This window comes from Salvia splendens, chromosome 18 (assembly GCF_004379255.2).
Source record: "Salvia splendens isolate huo1 chromosome 18, SspV2, whole genome shotgun sequence".
Taxonomy (NCBI): domain Eukaryota; kingdom Viridiplantae; phylum Streptophyta; class Magnoliopsida; order Lamiales; family Lamiaceae; genus Salvia; species Salvia splendens.
In genome coordinates, this window is record NC_056049.1 from 5955945 (window position 1) to 5975776 (window position 19832).

The 19832-nt window shown below is 39.7% G+C and overlaps 3 protein-coding genes across 3 annotated transcripts; all 3 read right to left on the reverse strand.

Moving 5' to 3' along the window:
• Window positions 1-487: 487 nt before the first annotated feature.
• LOC121776497 (COMPASS-like H3K4 histone methylase component WDR5A) lies at window positions 488-9686 on the reverse strand. The gene is made up of 2 exons (XM_042173670.1): window positions 8972-9686; window positions 488-986 (listed from the first exon to the last, which is right to left on the reverse strand). The coding sequence occupies exons 1-2, from the start codon at window positions 9623-9625 to the stop codon at window positions 693-695; spliced, it is 948 nt and encodes a 315-aa protein (XP_042029604.1). The 5' UTR covers window positions 9626-9686; the 3' UTR covers window positions 488-692.
• A 1199-nt stretch (window positions 9687-10885) lies between these two features.
• Window positions 10886-14087, reverse strand: LOC121776173. The gene is made up of 10 exons (XM_042173318.1): window positions 14082-14087; window positions 13695-13742; window positions 13484-13569; window positions 13253-13381; window positions 12706-12910; window positions 11949-12081; window positions 11636-11742; window positions 11491-11552; window positions 11314-11410; window positions 10886-11225 (listed from the first exon to the last, which is right to left on the reverse strand). Exons 4-7 carry the CDS (start codon window positions 13374-13376, stop codon window positions 11683-11685), a joined length of 522 nt encoding a protein of 173 aa, XP_042029252.1. The 5' UTR covers window positions 13377-13381; window positions 13484-13569; window positions 13695-13742; window positions 14082-14087; the 3' UTR covers window positions 10886-11225; window positions 11314-11410; window positions 11491-11552; window positions 11636-11682.
• A 511-nt stretch (window positions 14088-14598) lies between these two features.
• Window positions 14599-18866, reverse strand: LOC121777940 (phosphoenolpyruvate carboxykinase (ATP) 1-like). Its single transcript, XM_042175275.1, has 13 exons — window positions 18777-18866; window positions 18347-18594; window positions 18045-18223; window positions 17799-17952; window positions 17617-17701; window positions 16864-16964; window positions 16305-16603; window positions 15968-16141; window positions 15796-15861; window positions 15543-15721; window positions 15302-15471; window positions 15019-15187; window positions 14599-14926 (listed from the first exon to the last, which is right to left on the reverse strand). The coding sequence occupies exons 2-13, from the start codon at window positions 18583-18585 to the stop codon at window positions 14783-14785; spliced, it is 1959 nt and encodes a 652-aa protein (XP_042031209.1). The 5' UTR covers window positions 18586-18594; window positions 18777-18866; the 3' UTR covers window positions 14599-14782.
• Window positions 18867-19832: the final 966 nt, after the last annotated feature.

Genomic DNA, 19832 nt, shown 5'->3' on the forward strand with positions numbered 1-19832 from the left:
TCATCACATCACGTGGTCTTGTATATTATTCCATTTCCATTAATCAATCACCGAATAGGAATGAAATAAAGAACAAATACGTTTACTCCGTAATTGAACTAAAGTGGTCTTCCACTAAGAAAATCATTCATAGTATATGATTAAATCCACTTTTTGTAATTTGTTTAATTTTAGTTTGGGAAATTACGCAATGCATGTTACATTAATCTTGTAAAAAAACTTATTTTTAGGTACAACAATATTTTTTCCTTTGAATTAACCAAACATCAAAAAATATTTTCTTTTGTGAAAAAAAAATGTGCAATAACACAATATTTTCGGAAAAAATAATTGAAATGATGACAAATTTATAAAATAAATATGAAAGAAAATCATTATCCGCATTCCTAAACCAGTATTCATACTGTATAACTAATTTATTTCCATACACATTTCTGAAAGTCCCCTACAGTGGTGACATGAAAGGTAAACTGTTTTAATGCGTAAATGAACTCAGAAATTTAAATTAATTTAACACAAAAGTAATTCAATACATTAGCCAGAGTTACACAAATGTTTTCATCATACACAAGAGATAAGAGAGAAGCAGAATGCATATCACAGACTTGCTTCAGACTACTACTCATCATAAAGTTGCCCTCAATAAATCGGAATAAGTTAAAGGAATGATAATACAGGTGGCTGCAAAAATATCAATCCTCCTCCTGGCTCCAGATCTTCACTGTTTTGTCATTTCCCAGAGAGCCCGATGCTATCGTGTTTTCAGTTGGGTGGCAAGATACTGATATTACTGCATCTGTGTGACCTTCCAGCTTCTGAACAATCTTCCGAGACTGGAGCTCCCACAAGTACACCATATTATCCTCAGATCCACTCACTATGTATTTCCCATTTGTTATAGAGAATGTTGAAGAGACGCAAAACTTCGAGTTGACATGGCCCGTGTAAGTTTTCAAAAATTTCCCAGTAGAAAAATTCCAGAGCCGCTGTGAGTCATGCAAGATTGAACATGAGGCCAGCAAAAGAATGTGAATAAAGGCATAAGCAGAAATAAAACAGAGTGCAACACACTAGTTCACAAATTTTTTATGATGGAAATTAAATGCTGAAAAGTGTCATGTTTCCACAAACCCAAGTGTATTCGTTTTCCCCCAACTGTATAGCAATGTTTTTCCAAGAGACTGAGCCTAAAGATATATTTGTGATGCATTATTGTATCTAACCCTTACGACCCGAAACAACTCAAACAAGCATCCGATATCAAACCATAAAGCACCAATGTGAAAACTGAGGAAATGAAGGGTTGTCGATCTGATTGTTTGAATTAAGGTTTTCCTATTAACCGATACACCAAAATGGGGGCGAGAGTAATACCAAATCTATATCTGAACGCCTGTGTAACTGTGTATATAAAAAAAATGAAGTAGCTAAGGAATGGTGCATATGAGATATTGCACCATGGATTCAGAGGAACACGTAAGAAGGCACTAATATCAATATGATGATTATCAATTCAATGTAACCCAATGCTCAAACCACAAGCAAACTTGGGATAAAAGAAGCTAATATGCTTTGTAATGATGTTATGTATCCGTTTATTGAGAATGCCTTGTAACTCGTAAGCAAAAAAAAGTACAAATGAGAATGGTTGGTACAGAATTCATCAACTCTTATAATGATCTCATCTGTAATAATGGAGTGCTCATTTCAGTTGGAAGAAGAAGAGAAGAAGAAGGAAGCTCGGCTTTGAGCTCGGCTTTGAGTTCGGCTTTGAGCCGAGAAGACAGTTGGTCTTGAGCCGAGAAGCAAAGGAGTTCGGTTTGTGAACCGAGAAGGGAGCTCGGTTGTGAGCCGAAGAGAGTGCTCGGTTATGAGCCGAAAAGAAAGTTCGGTCTTGAGTCAAGAATAGAGTTCGTCTTGAGCCGAAAAAGAAGAAGCTACAGTTCGGTCTTGAACCGAGAAGGAAGTTCGGCCTAGAGAAACTAGCCGTTGGTGCAGCAGTTAGTTAGCCGAGATGTAGCAGTTATTCTTCTTGCTTTCTTGATTCTTCTTGTAGTTAGTTAGTAGCAGTTGCTACTTGATTGTAGAGCTTTAAATAGCTCAAAAACCATGTACGTAGTTAGTAGTGAAAATCAATAAAGAGTTTTCAAGTTTTCTCTCCAAGATTACCATCTTCGATACTCTAAGTGTGAGTGTGTGTTCTTCTGCATTGTGAGTTATCATACAACTGTGAGTGTGTGTGTGATTCACCTGAGTGTGTGAAAGTCTTGTGCGTATTGAATCCCAACAAGTGGCGCCGTCTGTGGGAAGGGGATATTGAAGCTGATTTGCAGAGGATCAAACGGTTTCAGAGATGGCAGCAAGGCTTGATGCAGAAAAGTTCACAGGCAAGAATGATTATAGCCTGTGGAAGATGAAGATGAAGGCGGTCTTGATTCAACAAGGCTTGGCCGCAGTTCTTGCAAATACAGAAGAGAAAGGAAAGGCTCCAATGCTTGATGATAAAGCTCAGGCAAAGATGGAGGAGATGCAGCTCAAGGCACATTCTGCAGTGATTCTGTGCCTTGGAGATAAGGTCTTGAGGGAAGTTCAAGAAGCCAAGACTGCGGTGGAGATCTTGAACAGGTTAGATGAAGTTTACCTGGCAAAATCTTTGGCTAACCGGCTGTATCTCAAGAAGAGGCTCTATGCCTATAGTTTTTCTGGTGAAAAATCTATCATAGAGCAGTTGGAGGAGTTCAATAAGATCATTGATGATCTGGGCTCTGTGGATGTTAAAATTTCAGATGAAGACAAGGCCATTCTTACATTGAATGCCTTGCCTAGCTCGTATGACCAGTTGAGTGATGCAATTATCTATGGCAGAGATAAGCCTATCACCTATGCAGAAGTCTACTCGGCCTTGATGGCTAAGGAACTCCAGAAGACTACCAGCAGAAGCTCTGCAAGCTCCAATGTTCAAACAGCAGAGGCCTTGAATGTGAAGAAGTTCAAAAAGCAGAACTTCAAGAAAAAGTTTGAGGGCTCTAAACCCTCAAGTTCTGATGCTCAGAAGGAAACCAGAGCATGTTTTTGGTGCAAGAAACCAGGGCACTTGAAGAAGGACTGCCATGCCTGGAAGAGAAAACTAGCCTCTGAGGGCCACAACACTTCTGATTGTGTAGAGAGTACTGATCCCCCTGCTCAACTCATGAATGTAAGTGATAATGGGATCAGTCACAGGTGGATAATGGACTCAGGGTGCAGCTTCCATATGTGCCCCAACAAATCTTGGTTTCATGATCTTCAGGAAGCATCAGGGACTGTAGTTCTTGGTAATAACCATGTGTGTCAGATCAAAGGGATAGGGAAAGTGAAGCTAAGTTTGCAAGATGGCTCTATAAAGATCCTAACTGGGGTGAGGTATATTCCGGAAGTGAAAAGAAATCTCATCTCATTGGGAATGCTGGAGGAGAAAGGGTTCACCATATTGATGAGTCAGGGAAAGATGCTTGTGAAATCTGGGAATGCAGTGATGATGGAGGCTGACAGAGAGCACATTCTCTATTATCTGAAGGCTAAGGCCGTTGATGGAGAAAGCAATGCAGTGTCAGATGATTCCATAATGCTATGGCACAAGAGATTGGGCCATCCAGCAGAAGGAAGCTTGAAAGAACTCATCAAGAAGGGCCTGATCTCTGGAGATTTCAACAAGATGGACCCCTGTGAGCAGTGTATACTTGGAAAAGCAAAGAAGGCACCCTATCCTACAGGTATTCACTCTTCTACAGCCCCATTAGACTACATACACAGTGATCTCTGGGGCCCTTCACCTGTAAGCTCAATTGGTGGTGGGAAATACTACCTTGCTATTATTGATGACTACACTAGGAAACTGTGGGTGTACATACTGAAAGAAAAATCAGAGACATTCACAAAATTCAAGATATGGTGTAAAGAGGTGGAGCTAGAGAAGGGAAGGAGTGTTAAATGCCTAAGAACTGACAATGGCTTGGAATTCCTGTCTACTGAGTTTGATCTGTTTTGCAAAGAGAAGGGTATGAAGAGGCACCGCACTGTTCCTGGTAACCCCCAGCAAAATGGTGTTGTGGAGAGGATGAATAGGACTATCCTAGAGAGAGTAAGGTGCTTGTTACTCAGTTCTGGTCTGAGCAACAGATTTTGGGGAGAGGTTGTGTATACAGCAGCCTATCTCATAAATAAGTGTCCATCTACTGCCCTTAAGTCTGAGACTCCTGATTACATGTGGTATGGAGCCCATAGTGACTACTCAAAATACAAAGTGTTTGGGTGTGCAGCCTATGCTCATGCTAGGCAAAGTAAGCTTGAGGCTAGGGCTCTAAAATGCATATTGCTGGGGTATCAGAGGGGTGTTAAGGGGTATAGGCTCTGGTGCATTGAGCCTGGTAGGCAGAAGGTGGTGGTGAGTAGGGATGTTGTGTTCTTGGAGGATCAGATGCCATACTTAAAAAGGAAGCTGGACTCCAATGAAGTTGAGAGTGATTTTCTCAAGGTGGAGCCAGTGGGACTTTGCCAAGGAGCAGGTGGAGCCTCTGACTCAGAAAGTGAGTCTGAACCAGAGGATGATGGTGCTCTAGCTCGAGGTAGAAAAATTGATGAGCCTACAGCAGATTCTGCCAGAGAGTACCAGATAGCAAGAGATAGAGGCAGAAGAAATACAAGACCACCTGAAAGGTTTTCTGATGTGGTCTACTATGCACTTTGTGCTGCTGAGGGCATTGATACTGCAGATCCTCTCACATATAAAGAAGCCATGAAGAGTAAAGACAGAGAAAGGTGGATTGAAGCCATGAATGAGGAAATGGAATCTTTACTCAAGAACAAAACATGGATTTTGGTGGATAAATCCAGACTGACTACAGATGGAAAAGAAAGGAGGCTGATCAGTTGTAAGTGGTTGTTTAAGAAAAAGATTGAGACCACTGATAAAGATAGAATCAGATTCAAGGCAAGGCTGGTGGCTAGGGGCTTCACACAGCAAGAAGGAATTGATTTCAATGAAGTATTTGCTCCAGTTGTTAAGCACACTTCGATTAGGATCTTGTTGGCAGTTGTGAACCAGCTAGACTGGGAGCTACAACAGCTTGATGTGAAGACAGCCTTCCTCAATGGGGATCTAGAGGAGACTATCTTTATGGAACAGCCAGAGGGCTATGTGAAGACTGGAGAAGAAGGCAAGGTGTGCCTGTTACAGAAAAGTCTTTATGGACTTAAGCAAAGTCCTAGACAGTGGAATAAGAAGTTTGATGCACAGATGAAGAAGATTGGCTTCTCCAAGTCAGAATATGATGATTGTATTTACATCAAGAAGGCAGGCAGGACTCCCATTGCCTACCTATTACTCTATGTGGATGATATGCTACTTGCAGGCCCTTCTATGACAGAAATTCAGAAAGTTAAACAAGATCTGAAGTCGAGCTTTGAAATGAAGGATCTAGGAGAGTCAAGGAAGATCCTAGGCATACATATTCAGAGAGATAGAGGCTGCAAGAAGCTGTGGATGCTGCAAACTGATTATATTGACAAAGTTATGCAGAGATTCAGAATGGAGAATGCTAAACCTGCCTCAACACCCTTGTCCCAGAGTTTCAGATTATCAAAGGAACAAGCGCCTAAAACTAAGCAAGAGGCTGATGAGATGGAGGCTATCCCTTATGCTAGTGTTGTTGGGAGTATCATGTACACTATGATTTGTACAAGACCAGATCTTGCTCATGCTATCTCAGTGACTAGCAGATACATGGCAGACCCGGGGAAGGAGCATTGGAATGCTCTTAAATGGATATTGAGGTACATGAAGTCAACTAAGGACTGGGGGATTGTGTTCAATGGCTGGGAAGGTGGATCTGAGGAGGTTGTGCAGGGGTATTGTGATGCAGACTATGCTGCAAATCTGGACACCAGAAAGTCTCAAACAGGTTATTTGTTCACCATGTTTGGAACTGTGATCAGTTGGAAATCAGGTCTGCAGAGTGTAGTTGCTCTCTCAACTACAGAATCAGAGTATATAGCTCTCACTGCAGCTGTACAGGAGAGCTTTTGGATCCAGGGAGTAATTTCTGATTTTGGTTTTGACCAAGAAACAATGGTGATTCATTGTGACAGCAGCTCAGCTATATGCTTGGCTAAACATCCGGGTTTCCATGAAAGGAGCAAGCATATAGACATAAAGTTGCACTTTATTAGAGATGAGATTGAAAGGGGAAGGGTGAAGGTGGTTAAGATTAACACCTTGCACAATCCGGCAGATATGCTAACTAAGTCTCTAAGTAGAGACAAGTTTGATCATTGCAAGAAGTTGATCAATGTTTGTGCGAGAACTGAGATGAGCCCTCAGGTGGAGAATTGTAATAATGGAGTGCTCATTTCAGTTGGAAGAAGAAGAGAAGAAGAAGGAAGCTCGGCTTTGAGCTCGGCTTTGAGTTCGGCTTTGAGCCGAGAAGACAGTTGGTCTTGAGCCGAGAAGCAAAGGAGTTCGGTTTGTGAACCGAGAAGGGAGCTCGGTTGTGAGCCGAAGAGAGTGCTCGGTTATGAGCCGAAAAGAAAGTTCGGTCTTGAGTCAAGAATAGAGTTCGTCTTGAGCCGAAAAAGAAGAAGCTACAGTTCGGTCTTGAACCGAGAAGGAAGTTCGGCCTAGAGAAACTAGCCGTTGGTGCAGCAGTTAGTTAGCCGAGATGTAGCAGTTATTCTTCTTGCTTTCTTGATTCTTCTTGTAGTTAGTTAGTAGCAGTTGCTACTTGATTGTAGAGCTTTAAATAGCTCAAAAACCATGTACGTAGTTAGTAGTGAAAATCAATAAAGAGTTTTCAAGTTTTCTCTCCAAGATTACCATCTTCGATACTCTAAGTGTGAGTGTGTGTTCTTCTGCATTGTGAGTTATCATACAACTGTGAGTGTGTGTGTGATTCACCTGAGTGTGTGAAAGTCTTGTGCGTATTGAATCCCAACATCATCAACATCACTTTCTGAAACTTTTCTGAAGTAAAATACAAATGAATGACAAGGAAATTAGTAATGCAGAAAAGTAACTTCCTAAGGCCCCTCCCGTGAAGCCATAGGAGTCAGTCACACTCCATAAATCGATAATAGCAGTGTAGATTTGAGGAGTTCATAAAAATGTTCGCACTGAATTCCTATTGAGTGTTTTTTGACAAGGTACTCATGGAGTTCATGAGTACATTGCAAGTTTGATAGAACTGACTTGTTGATTGAAATTATACTATGGCTGATGGATTCCTAAATGAGAAGGGTTGTAGAAGAGAAATGGCTGTGATAATAATGATAATTAACATTCAACCTTACAGCATTCATCTGCTATTTGGAAAATACTTGCAGCATCTATTTTCATCAAGTATCTGAAACCAATCATATTTATTTTTTGGGAAATAAAGGTATGGCAGGAAACAACCTCTTTTTGGTTTGGATGACTGTTTAAACTGGAGCTTGGCACTAAACAACAATGAGATCCTGCGAGTTGATTCAATTATAAGCTATATCAAGCTACCCAGTGCCAATGTATTAAGGTTACCATGCACAAAGTTCAGGTGATCAATTTCCGAAACTTGCTTATAAAGTTGATCTACAGTGAATTTATAGCCTCATCATCACATGTTCTTCTTGCATGCATGCTTTACCTAAAATAATTAAAACACTAGCACACACAATTTCATGAGAACAAAGAAGCTCCTGCATAAGCTCATATGACTGGATTACTTAACAATTAGCAGGTGTGTAACATATGACATACCAGTCAATTCTAGTGTAAATAACATAATGCTAAAGAACTTGGAAACAGAAAAGTCTATAAGTCCATTTATTGTCTCTAATGATGGAAGCTTCAGTATAGAATTTTATTAATGTAGTATATTTAAATTTTCAACATAAACTGTTTGTTCTACATGTGAACTGTGTTTTGGAGGTTCAATCTTCCACCTTTAAGTAGAGCAAATGTAATACTCCATATGAAACACTGTGTAAGGTCAGCATGCACGTTACTAATATGAAATCATCAACATATAAAAATGTTCTCAGCATTTATCCCTCTTGTATCTTTGTCCACTGATGGGGTTAGCATGTAAAGCGTTTGGAGAGTGTGAAAGGGGTGGAAGATGGCAGTAATGTCCATTATCCTCCATAAGTAACATGCTTTGATGTAAATGGCCATTATCAAAGTTACTGGTATGGTGATACCTAGAATTCCTTAAGGGGGTTACTTGTATCTTGAAGGAAACATATTCATTTCATAGTATTTCATAAGATAGTTCACCGACTTCATGGCAACTGATTACAGATTAGGAAAATACGGCCTTGAACATTGGCATAGGCTTGAGGGTTTATTTTCATCTAAAAATACTTAAAAGGTCAACTTAAATCTTGGAGCATATGTAAAGAATATGCTTGATGTCTAGACCCTTTTCTCCTTATTATATCATCTAGATTAGAGTAAGAATATGAACAATTTTAAAAGTACATGTGGCATGCCTCCCACAAGTTCAGGGTAATGCTTAAGTTGGCAATGAAATGCTAGTTTCATCTTAAACAATTGTGCTAAAACTCTAAAAGAAATTAGTCTGTAGACTCTGTACCCAACTAACAATGTTAGCAAGACTACATAAGCAGGTAACGATTTAGGGGAAAAATAAGAAAATTGGTTTTACCCTGATTACAGAACCAAATATAAAATTTTCAATATACATCACATTGAGAAACCATTTCTTACTGGTCCAACTTGAGCAAGACTAACAAGAAATTCCCTCATTGCAATTCACATCCTACTCTGGAAGATACAAAGTCTCAAGCAAACAAGAACACAACGGGCAACACTTAGAAATTAAAAGCCCCCTGAGATAAAGTTACAAGCTTGTTGGATACCACTAAATTAATTAAACCATGTAAAACTGCATATACAATGAGAAAAGGAGAGATAAATAGTGAGCAAGAGAGAACTAACCAGTGTATTATCAAGAGTTCCAACAAGAAGAAACTTGCCATTGGGAGAGAATTTGGCAAAGCTAACAGGTGGACGTTCATCATCGATCAACGTCTTCATACAGTGGCCGGTGGAGGCATCCCAAATCCTACAAAGGCCATCGTAGCTGCTGGAAACAATCATGGAGCCGTCCAAATTGAAATTGACGGAGGTGACAAGGTCGGAGTGGGCGGGGAGCACCTTGAGGCACTTCCCGGACTTGACGTCCCAAATGCGGACGGTCTCGTCGAAGGATCCGGAGGCGAGCATGTTGGATTGAGGGTTGAAAGTGAGGCAGAAGACGTAATTGGTGTGGCCGGAGAGGGTTTTGACGAGGGAGGCGGTGGTGACGTCCCAGAGGCGGACGGTGCGGTCGTCGGAGGCGGTGGCGAGGAAGCGGCCGTCGGAGGAGAAGGAGAGGTCGGAGATGCCGGCTTTGTGGCCGTGGAACTCGTTGTGGGAAGTGTCGGGGGAGGAGAGGGCGTAGGTGCGGGCGGTATTGTCGGCGGAGCAGGAGGCCAGGAAGCGCCCGTCGTCGGAGAATTTGACGGAGGAGATGGCGCGTTTGTGGCCGGAGAGGGTGTGCCTCAGGCGGTAGGGTTTGTAGGAGTCCGAGGCCTCCGTCGTTGATGCCATTGTTGATTCTGTCTAAATTCTCTTTACCAATTCAGGGGTTTTTGATGCTGGGTTTTGCATCGGAGTTTATATAACTTTTTCTTTTTCCCTTTTCCCATTTCCTCTTCCTTTTTGGAAAAAAAACTCACACCATTAATTTTAAAATTTTGAAATAACAGCGTATTTAAATATTATGATCAAATTCTAATTATTCATCTTTCATTGAAATATTAAATCATAAAATTTTAATTTTTATCATTTATCCAATTTCTGAAAAAATTAATGTCTTTTGGTGATGCTAAAAACGATATTGTTTCAAAAAAAATTTAAAAATAAATAAGAACATAAAAAAATAAAAATATTTATTATAGTGAAATACATTGTTTTAAAAATTATCAAAAGATACCATTTTATACACGGGATTGACCAGAATGCCAAAATTCATGATTTAAATTATTATTAATCCTTAAATTTACTATAAGATCAATTCATTCAAATTACAACTAATTTATGATAATGAATTCATTAAGTTTAAATAAAACTTACTAATAAATTGCAATTATGTTAGGGCAGAGCTTTAGAGCATCCACATCCGTGCTCTTGTCAACGAGCACGGATGTGAGTCCGGACCCACTTTTACTCTCTGCTCTTAGGCAAGAGCACAATACCCACCTCCGTGCTCTTCCGCAAGGACATACTCAAGGGTCCCACCATTCTATTATTCAATTTAAATAAAAACATTTTCACAATATTAAAATGCATTAAAAATAACCGGAATAATATTACAAATTACAAAAAAATTTAAAATTACATAATTAAAATCCTAAAAATTAAAATTTTCTTCATTAAAGTCTTAAAAATTAAAAGTTACATAATTAAATTCATAAAATTAAAAAAACCCACTACTCGTGACTGAATTTCGCCCATATGGATTATGAATGTGTGTATTTATAGATGATTTTGGGATTAATTTTTTTTAAAAAAATTTCAAAAAAATGGTAATAAAATCTGTATATTTTTGGGAATCCAAATATATATATTTTTTTATTTTTGGTATTATTTTCAATTTTTTAAAAAAAAGAAAAAAAAATGCCAACGGCCAATAGAAACGCGCCACGTCGCCCTGCTCGCTGGCACGGACGTGCTCTTAGCTAAGAGCAGCGTCGTGCCAGCAGCAAGAGCGCAGCGGCGGACCGTGGTGCCGTGCCGTGCCGCTGACGCGGACGCGGACGGACGGACAGCGGTGTGCTCTCCTCTGTGGATGCTTTTAGTGCGCAAGAATTCAGACAAGTTCTTGTTTATTGAGAAAAGCAAAATCTTGCTTTAGCATTTTTTGTCTCTAGAAAATGCAGAGCGCTTGAGTTCTATTGAAGTGGAAAACTGGGCAACACAGACCAGAGGAGATGGATCTAATGAGAGAACAAATCATCTGAAGATCCTCTGTTTTTTCCCTCCTTGATATCTACAGCTCTAAAAACTGTTTTGCTGCCTCTACCGTCTGTTATAACTGCTTCACTACTTCGTATGCAGAAATATGCACCTCCGCGCATTCCGATTCCCACGAAAAATCCTTCACCATCCCATCTATTATCCTTCTATTCCACTCTAATGGATCGTTCTTCTGCAGATACACAACAACACTCGAGTCAAGAATCAAGATATATATCCTCTATCGACATGAATGAAACATTTCAGAGAAAGATACAAACAATTTCATCTAATGCTTGGCCAAGAGACATATTCCCAAATGTAGAGTTGATATACTGTGAGAATCTACTTCTTTCGCTACTATCATTTCCAAAGTCCCTGCGAAAGATTATTGCACCCATGTGAGATTTGTCGCATCATAACAAGTGTGTCTAACCAGTACCATGTCAACTCATCACCTGAATCTGCTGTCGGTGACGTTTACAGGTATAGGAGCCATTTCATATTTTATGGCCTTCAGCTATTGGAGTGGAAATGAGAGATGAGTTTTTGACATTGTGGACTTGTGGTTAACGTGTTTACAAGTATGAAACAAACACTTACGAGCACTTGAAGCAGATGATCGTCAAGAGATGGACAAAGCATTTTTATCAAATGATCAAATGTGACAGTTCTTCATCATATTCATCAATGAACCTCACATTTTTATCCTGCACAAATGATTAGTGTTGGGCATTAATTTAACATGAGTAGACTGGTAGTTATATACTACTAGTACTTATATTGATGGAAAGATAGTGAATGAAGTTCAAAGAATGACAATGTGCCATAGTTACAAAGGACAAAAAAAGGGAAAAGGGGAGAGTAGATCTAAATAACAGGATATTCAGAGAAATATCGAGGTCAAGACTCTTACACACAGGTATAGTATATAATTCCATTGGGTTTTAGAACTATGAAATATCAACGGTGTACTGTAAATTGCGATGCTTCTGTTGTAACAGTGTAATGTCGTCACGTCTAGAGAATACAGTGAGAGGTCAGCCCCACTGCAATTCAAAATGACATAAGAAACTAGTTATATCAAAATATTCCTTTGAATATGATTTCAGGCATAACTATGTATCAAAATTGCCTAAAGGTATATGCATTTCATTTCATAGATTACATGCTTTACAATGAACTATAGCATCAAAGAACTTCTAGTTTTGATTTTTCTAAATTTCATTGGTGGTGACTTAAAATGATTGGACTTGCATTTAGCAAAGAAAAGGTTGCCACTCAAGAATCCAAGAGAATAACTGCTTTCTTAGTACTCCCTCCGTCCGCGAATAGGAGTCCGATTTTTTTCCAGCACGAGTCTTAAGAAATGTTAAGAAAAATGGGTGAAAAAAAAGTTAGTGGTACATGGGTCCCACTTGTGTATATTAGTTTTAAATGAAATGTGAGTGTAATGAGTAGGTGGAATGTGGGAACCTAATACCATTTATAGTAAAAATGAAACGGGGCTCCTATTCGCGGTCAGACCGAAATGGAAAACAGAGACTCATATTCGCAGACGGAGGGAGTATGAAGTATAAGCTGTTCCATCGTAGTATTACATTTTGAACATCTATATTAAAAATGATGAGGGACCTAAATGAGTAACTGCAGCGAAAGTGATGATCCTTTACCCTTTGATCGTCTTAGAAAAACGACGCAGCTCAGCCAGAAATTCAGCATCATTCATGAGAATAATGTCATGTATATCATCAGCCAAACCAACCCTTGAGTCAATCACTAGTCTTCTTAAATCAGATGCCTCTGTACTGCCAATCACTCCATTAAGGACTAAAGCATCTATTCTGAGAAGCAACTCTGAGCTGATCGTAAGTTTATCTGTTTTATTGTGCAACGCAACAATAGATTAGCTTAGTAGCATTTCCTCTCTCCTTCTAATAAATTAATATTATGAATAGCACAAAATTAAGTCTTCCTAATGCATAAAGAATTAAAGATATTCTGTCCATATTATAGCATACTCTTCTGATTAATATGCATTCATGCTGCTTGACTAGAAGACCAACCCCATTTTGAATATTTGACTAAAAACTAGTTCACTGTCAACACAAGGTAAAACTCAGAAAAATGCCTACACTTGCCACTTGATATTGCAATTACTGAGAATAAGATTAAGCATTGCAGTGAAGTGAGAAGTGCATGCATTAGTAGTGTGGGAACCTTTTCTAGCAGTTGCCTGATTTTGCATCTCCAATTGCTCTATCCTCTGAAGCAATGAGTTCCTTTCGTTCTTTACCCTCCCGAGCTCTTCCATGGCCAGGAGACGCTGTTTGTTCAAGTACATGATATCTGAACGGTAATCATCGGGCACAACATATTGCCAGCTAGATTAGATCCCCATTGGGCAAAGAGAATGTGACACATATACACGAGAAAGTAGACCGAACATACTCTGTTGAGCCTCTTCAAACAGCTGCCAAATGTCATTCCTCTTCCTCTCTTCCTTTCCATTAGCATCGACATCAAGGCTTCCCAACCTAATTGGTAAAAGGAATGAGGAATGAATAGTTTGGTGACTAATAAAAATCAGAAATTAAAAAAAAAGAAAAAAAAGAAGAAGGCTATCTCTACATAGTACTATAACTTAGCACAAAGCACTTACTCCCTCGAGATAGGAGCTTTAGACAAGCCGTTGCTCTCTCCAGTGTTCCTGAAACAGTATTACAGTAGTTCTAAGCTGATCCCCACAATCGAAATATTAGAAATTATCTAAATGAAAACATTCTACATGCGAATTACACAAGAAATCGATACAAAAACCAACAGAATGTGGCATGTTAGAGCTTCAACAAGCTGTCAGTAGAGATACCACAATCCGCAGGACAGTACAGAAATGAGAAAGCATTTTACCAGCAAGGAAGCGATGAGTAACAAATTGCAGCCAAATTTATGAATTCACGATGTAATGTAATCACAATTCAGTTGAGAATGGATATGAAAGAGACGGAAGCAACTGTATAATTCAGCGAAATATTACTAGAATTGGTACCTTGAGCAATTGAGGATTAGAGGCAGAGAGCATTTTCAGTGTCGTTTACTGATGTGTGGGGGAAAAGGAAATCTTGGGGTCGAAGTAGTGACGAGAATCTCCATAGTTGGAGAGTTGGAGTACCCTACTGAGAAGCTATATACATTTGTATATTGTGAGTTTTGGAAACACTCGGGAAGAAGATAAATCACCTTTTCGGTACGACACTAGTGATTATAATTATAATTATAATTATAATTATAATTATAATTATATTAATTTAAATTTGTATTTGTAGAATGTGAGACCTAACTACGTAAAAATGAATTATGACAATTATTGAGGGACGAATCGAAATAGAAATGAGTGACAATTAATTGGAGACGGAGGGAGTAATTGCTTAGTATTTGCCCATGTCGGTAAACAGAGTCATTGCGTTTAATCGAATAACATATCCAACATTCTCTATGGTGTGTGGATATTAAATGGGGAGTATATAAATAATCCAACATTCCACTGGTGTATAGCATCGAAATCATTGATATTCATCTTCTAACTCGTACACATAATCGATGAAATAATTAATCTTACATGGGCATTCGGTACAGTTTGATAAAAGCTATGCAGCTTAAACTTGATACATAATTTATTGATTCAATATGAGAAAACCATGGATTGATCATCTTCATAACTGTTTATTTATTTATGTTGGGGTAAGCCACTCAGAAAACAGGACCAGCAGCAAGAATTTCATCGGTGAGCTTGCCGTCCTTGCCAATCTTATGAGCCACAAATCCTCCAAAGTTGTTCTTGAAAAGCCCACCTAGTTTCAGCAGAGTCTCCTTGTAAGCTTTTTCATCCGTCCACTGCCATTCAACACACCAAACAAATCAGTAATCAACACAAATATATTACTCCTATAACACAGAAAAGGTAGTACTACTATAATTAATCTCACAGTGTTCATGGGCTCCAATATATCTGAAGGCACACCCTCAACCGCAGTCGGAATCTCAAGCCCGAAAACCTCTGTTCGCTTGTATTCCGCCTTCAACAGGCTACCCGAGTGGATCGCATCAATGATCTTACGAGTGTATGCTAGTTTGATACGGCTCCCAGACCCATATCTGAATGATAAAAAAGAAGAAGGTACCATCAGATTGTAAATTCTTCTGTAATGACAATCAGATTTTTAAGAAGACAGATGCTTAGTTAGTTAGTTAGTTATAATATTTCTTTACCTTCCACCTGACCAGCCTGTGTTAACTAGCCACCCAGTAGCACCATGCTTCTGCATCTTTTCCGCCAACATGGCCGCGTATTTTGTAGGATGCAGCATTATAAATGCTGCCCCGAAACAGGCTGAGAATGTTGCTTGTGGTTCCTTGATTCCTTCTTCAGTGCCAGCAACCTGTATACAAATTCAAGTTGGTGAGATCTGAATGATTAAATGAGTTTCACGTGGATAGGCGAAGTTCCTACCAGAGCAGTGTAGCCACTGATGAAATGATACATTGTTTGAGCCAGGGTGAGCTTGCTCACTGGTGGAAGCACGCCAAATGCATCGCATGCCAGGAGTATGACATTCTTCGGGTGTGAGGCGACACACGGAATTTTGGCATTGGGGATATATTCGATAGGATAGGCCGCTCGAGTGTTCTCTGCAAATAAATGGAAATCAGTAACAGAATCCAGACACTTCCAAAGAATGCCAACTGAATTCATGTATTATTACCTGTGACAGATTTGTCAGAGTAATCCACTTCTCTGGTGTGCTCATCAAATACCACATTCTCCAACACTGACAGAATATGACAATGAAAAGATAAGATAATTGGTTATGCAAGTGCTGCAGAGATAAGGTTTTTTATGGGTTTGAAAATGACAAAACTGAATTGGAATAATACCAGTTCCAAACTTGATAGCATTCCAAATGTCTGGCTCCTTCTCCCTTGACAGATCGATGCACTTTGCATAGCAGCCACCTTCAATGTTGGATACACCGTTATCACTCCAGCAGTGTTCGTCATCTCCAATTAGGTAGCGGTTGTGATCAGTGGACAGGGTAGTTTTTCCAGTGCCTAAAATGTGCATGAATGTAAAGAAGCGTAAATATGCATTCGGTACAGAGAAGCAAATATCTTTGTTTCAACTCAAGCTCAGAGTAAGATGAGTGGACACATGTGGGGTTTGGCAAAGGGAAAGCAAGCCCCTCATCGGAATGCTGACCCGATGAGACTTTACCTGATAAGCCAAAGAAGAGAGCGACGTCTCCATCTTTGCCCATATTGCAACCAGAATGTAGTGACAGAATTTGACGCTTAGGCATGAGATAGTGCATTACACTGAAAAGGCCTTTCTTCATCTCCCCGGCATACTGGGTGCCGAGGATGACCATTTCTCTTCTAGCAAGGTTTAAATCTATGCTAGTGGAGGATGTCATGTAGTGTGTGTAACGATTACATGGGAACTGTCCGGCATTGTATATAGTGAAGTCCGGAGTACCAAAGTTCTCCAGCTCTTCAGCTGTGGGTCGGATACACCTGCGACCGACCCAGTTATCCACTTGTACAAATAACTAATATATCATTTTACTTTGGAACCTTTCTGCTGTAGCTAAACCTTATGCAGCTCTCTCAGACCTCTCACATAATAATATCAAGGAGTATATCATGATTCAAGACACAGATTCACATTTTCAAATAAAACTTCAAAAACTTATCTGGTTGGGCTTATGATCACATAGAACTGCAAATAAGAACATCACGATGAAAAAGAATAAGAGTCAATTCCATTCACTTACATGTTGTGCATGAACAAGGAATGATAAGCCCTGGCTGACACTATCCTAACTTTGATACGGTTCTGTGGATCCCAGTTCAGGAATTGATCATTCACAAAGACCTGAACATAAAAGAGTGAACCTTCAAGCAGCTTCTATAACATATACTTAAAACATTAGATTTTTTATATTAAAACAAATTCTTGAATTCCATATCATCGAACTGAATCGAAGATTATTGGACGCCGCGCCGCTTATAGTTGAATATTTTAGTAATTTATAGTACCGAATCTAAAAGATAAGATGGTGAGCAAAAAAGGGGCAGAAAGGGAATAAGAGAAACGGCCGAGACTCCACCGCTCAAAGGATAGGATAGAAGGATGGCAATAAAGCACTAGAGAACAAAACTCTCTCCGGACTTTCTACACAAATTTTTCTACTAATAATTATAGACTATACGGTTTCTGAAGCTACAAATCAGCACTAAATGTTCATTTTTTAAAATCATTTAAGCCCTCTGGTTGATGGAAGGTGCAGATCATTAACACGATTCAACAAGCTTGTATACTATTTAAATAAATTAATCAACAAATCATTGGATACAAAAGAAGTTCAGTGAATAGTTTTCAGTATCTTTGCAGGGACCTACTAAAAAGACTTATCTCACTAATTAAAGTTTGGTATGCAAGAAATCAGTGCACTGACACGCTACACAGTTTTTCTGCATTTCAACATATAGAAAATACTTTGTAGTAGATGATAGAAAAAGATTACCTTGTCCAATGAATTCAAATAATCGACGGCTCTTTCTCTGTTCACCATAAATGTCTGCTCATCCATTTCAATGTTTGGTGATCCCCTAATACACATGGACAATTAATCAATCGTTGGATGTACAACTTTTTGTGGAAAGTGATTAATAATTTTAGAGGGAAAGGTAGAGAAAGAACACTCACTTTCCCCACCAGAGATCATGCCCAGTGGTTTCATCCCTGACAACGCGTTTGTCTTTAGGGGAACGCCCTGTCTTGGCGCCGGAGAGAGTAGCGAGGGCGCCGCTTGACGAAATGAATGAACCTTTCTCATACTTGATTGCCTGCTCGTACAGTTCTGCATTCATCGCGAAATTATCGTTCACAACCATATTTCTTCCTAATTTTTTTAAAAAAAAAAACAAAATCAAAAGCCGTTTGAAAAATTACCAGCAGGCGATAGGTTGTAGAGGACGTGAGTGAATTTGAGAGAGCTGTCACTGACGCTGATGGTGGGGCTCACATGGTGGTGGTGGTGGCTCACAACCCGCGGCGTCGCCGACTTACTCGCCGGATCTCCCCTCACCACCTTGGGCCCTGTTTCTCTCGTCAGAGATGCCAATGACGCACTGATTTAAACACATTAACAAAATCACAATTAGAAGCAACAAAAGTGAAATTAAAATTCAGATCAAGCTGCGGATTCAAATTTTAGAGGGAATATTGCATAAATTGGGCGTGAGATCGATCACCTGATGGACTGGAGCTGCTGCTTGGTGCGCTCTTCCTCGGCGAAAAGGCCTTGAATCCCGTTGAGCGGCGTAGTCGGAGCCGATTTCTTCATCTGGAGAGAATGAAGCTCGTCGATCGTCTGCGCCTTCATCGGCGTCGTGCTGTCGTCGTGGCAGACTTCGTCGGCTCTCTTCTCCGTGTGAATCTTCGCCAGGCCGTTCCGCCCTGTCGCACCGTTATTCATGCCGTTGGCCGCCATTGCTTATCTCTGCACCACAATCACATAACTAAGCCGTTTCCATCACTTTAATTTAATGCATTAACAGTTAGATACAGCTTTCATGCTCATGATTCATTTTTTCAGCTTGCAGTTTCGGAAATTGCACTGCAACAATCATAATTTAAAAAATACTGAAGCAGAAAAGGTACTAAAAGGAAAGAGAAGCGCACCAGATATTGGAGGGGATGAAAACGGAAAACTTAAATGAAATGTGAGAGAGCTAATAATATGGAGTGGTGTATCATCAAAGTGAAGTTGATGAAGGAGAAGGTGATGAGGAAATGGCGTTTATGAACGTTGAATTTATAGGACGCGCACGCGTGGATGTAATACTTAACCACGATATCAAGTAGAGAGAGTAACCATGGTTAAGTTTTAAGCCTATCTAGTCAACTATAGTAATAAGTAAATAAATACAAATTCCATCATTATTAGAGCAGAGCCTCTTATAACATCTACTGTATAAAAGTTCTACTCTATCCTATTCATTCATAGATAAAATTCTCAAAAATTCCCAGACGTGTATTTTGTTTTCGAGACTAAATTACAAAAATAGTTATTGCGCTGATAAATCCTCATTTTTTTTATATCCAATTGATGAATCCGCGAATTTTTGATGGTGATGAATGCTCGTAAAAATAAAGGAAGATCAACACACAGAGATTTACGTGGTTCGATTTACTGAGGTAAATCTACGTCCACGGGAAGAAAAGAGGGCAGAGTTGTATTGCTTGATCTGTTTTCTACAGCTAACAATACAGACTTGCTATTTGCTATTTTCTCTCTAGAGAGCTTAACAGAAGTTAACAGAAGACCCTTATCTATCTGACCTAGGTTCTATTTATACATTGAACCAAGATCGTGGCATGCAGCATTTATTAGGTAGTGGATGTCGTGGAGGTCGTGGCGACCTTGCATGGGTCCACTATCCTGCATGAGTTAATGACTGCTTGACACCACTAAATAGATCGTCGGTGTAGCGGAGGTGGAAATCTTGCATGAGTCCACTATTTCCTAGTTCGGTCGAATACTGAGACCGGACTGCTGAATTATTGCCGAGCAGCTTTTGCCGATCTGAGAGTAGAGCTTGATGCCGACCAGAGAGCAGAGTTTGATTGGTTGGCTTTTACCGAGCTGTAGGCTGGAGCCGAACTCTGTGGTTGTGCCGAACTGAACTCTTGAGTCATGCCGGACTGATACTCTTTAGCCATGCCGAACTGATACTC

Bases quoted from the DNA above. Each gene is read 5' to 3' on its own strand.
- LOC121776497 (XM_042173670.1), bottom strand. From the start codon at position 9,625: ATGGCATCAACGACGGAGGCCTCGGACTCCTACAAACCCTACCGCCTG. The intron at 987-8,971 runs GTTAGTTCTCTC...CATGACTCACAG, and splicing joins GAACTCTTGATAATACACTG to CGGCTCTGGAATTTTTCTAC.
- LOC121776173 (XM_042173318.1), bottom strand. From the start codon at position 13,376: ATGTACTTGAACAAACAGCGTCTCCTGGCCATGGAAGAGCTCGGGAGG. The intron at 12,082-12,705 runs GTAAAGGATCAT...TTTGAATTGCAG, and splicing joins TTTTCTAAGACGATCAAAGG to TGGGGCTGACCTCTCACTGT. The intron at 11,743-11,948 runs GTAAGAGTCTTG...TCATTTGTGCAG, and splicing joins ATTATATACTATACCTGTGT to GATAAAAATGTGAGGTTCAT.
- LOC121777940 (XM_042175275.1), bottom strand. From the start codon at position 18,585: ATGGCGGCCAACGGCATGAATAACGGTGCGACAGGGCGGAACGGCCTG. The intron at 15,722-15,795 runs GTAATAATACAT...ATTTATTTGCAG, and splicing joins CTCTGACAAATCTGTCACAG to AGAACACTCGAGCGGCCTAT. The intron at 15,188-15,301 runs GTAAAGAAATAT...TTTATCATTCAG, and splicing joins ACAGGCTGGTCAGGTGGAAG to ATATGGGTCTGGGAGCCGTA.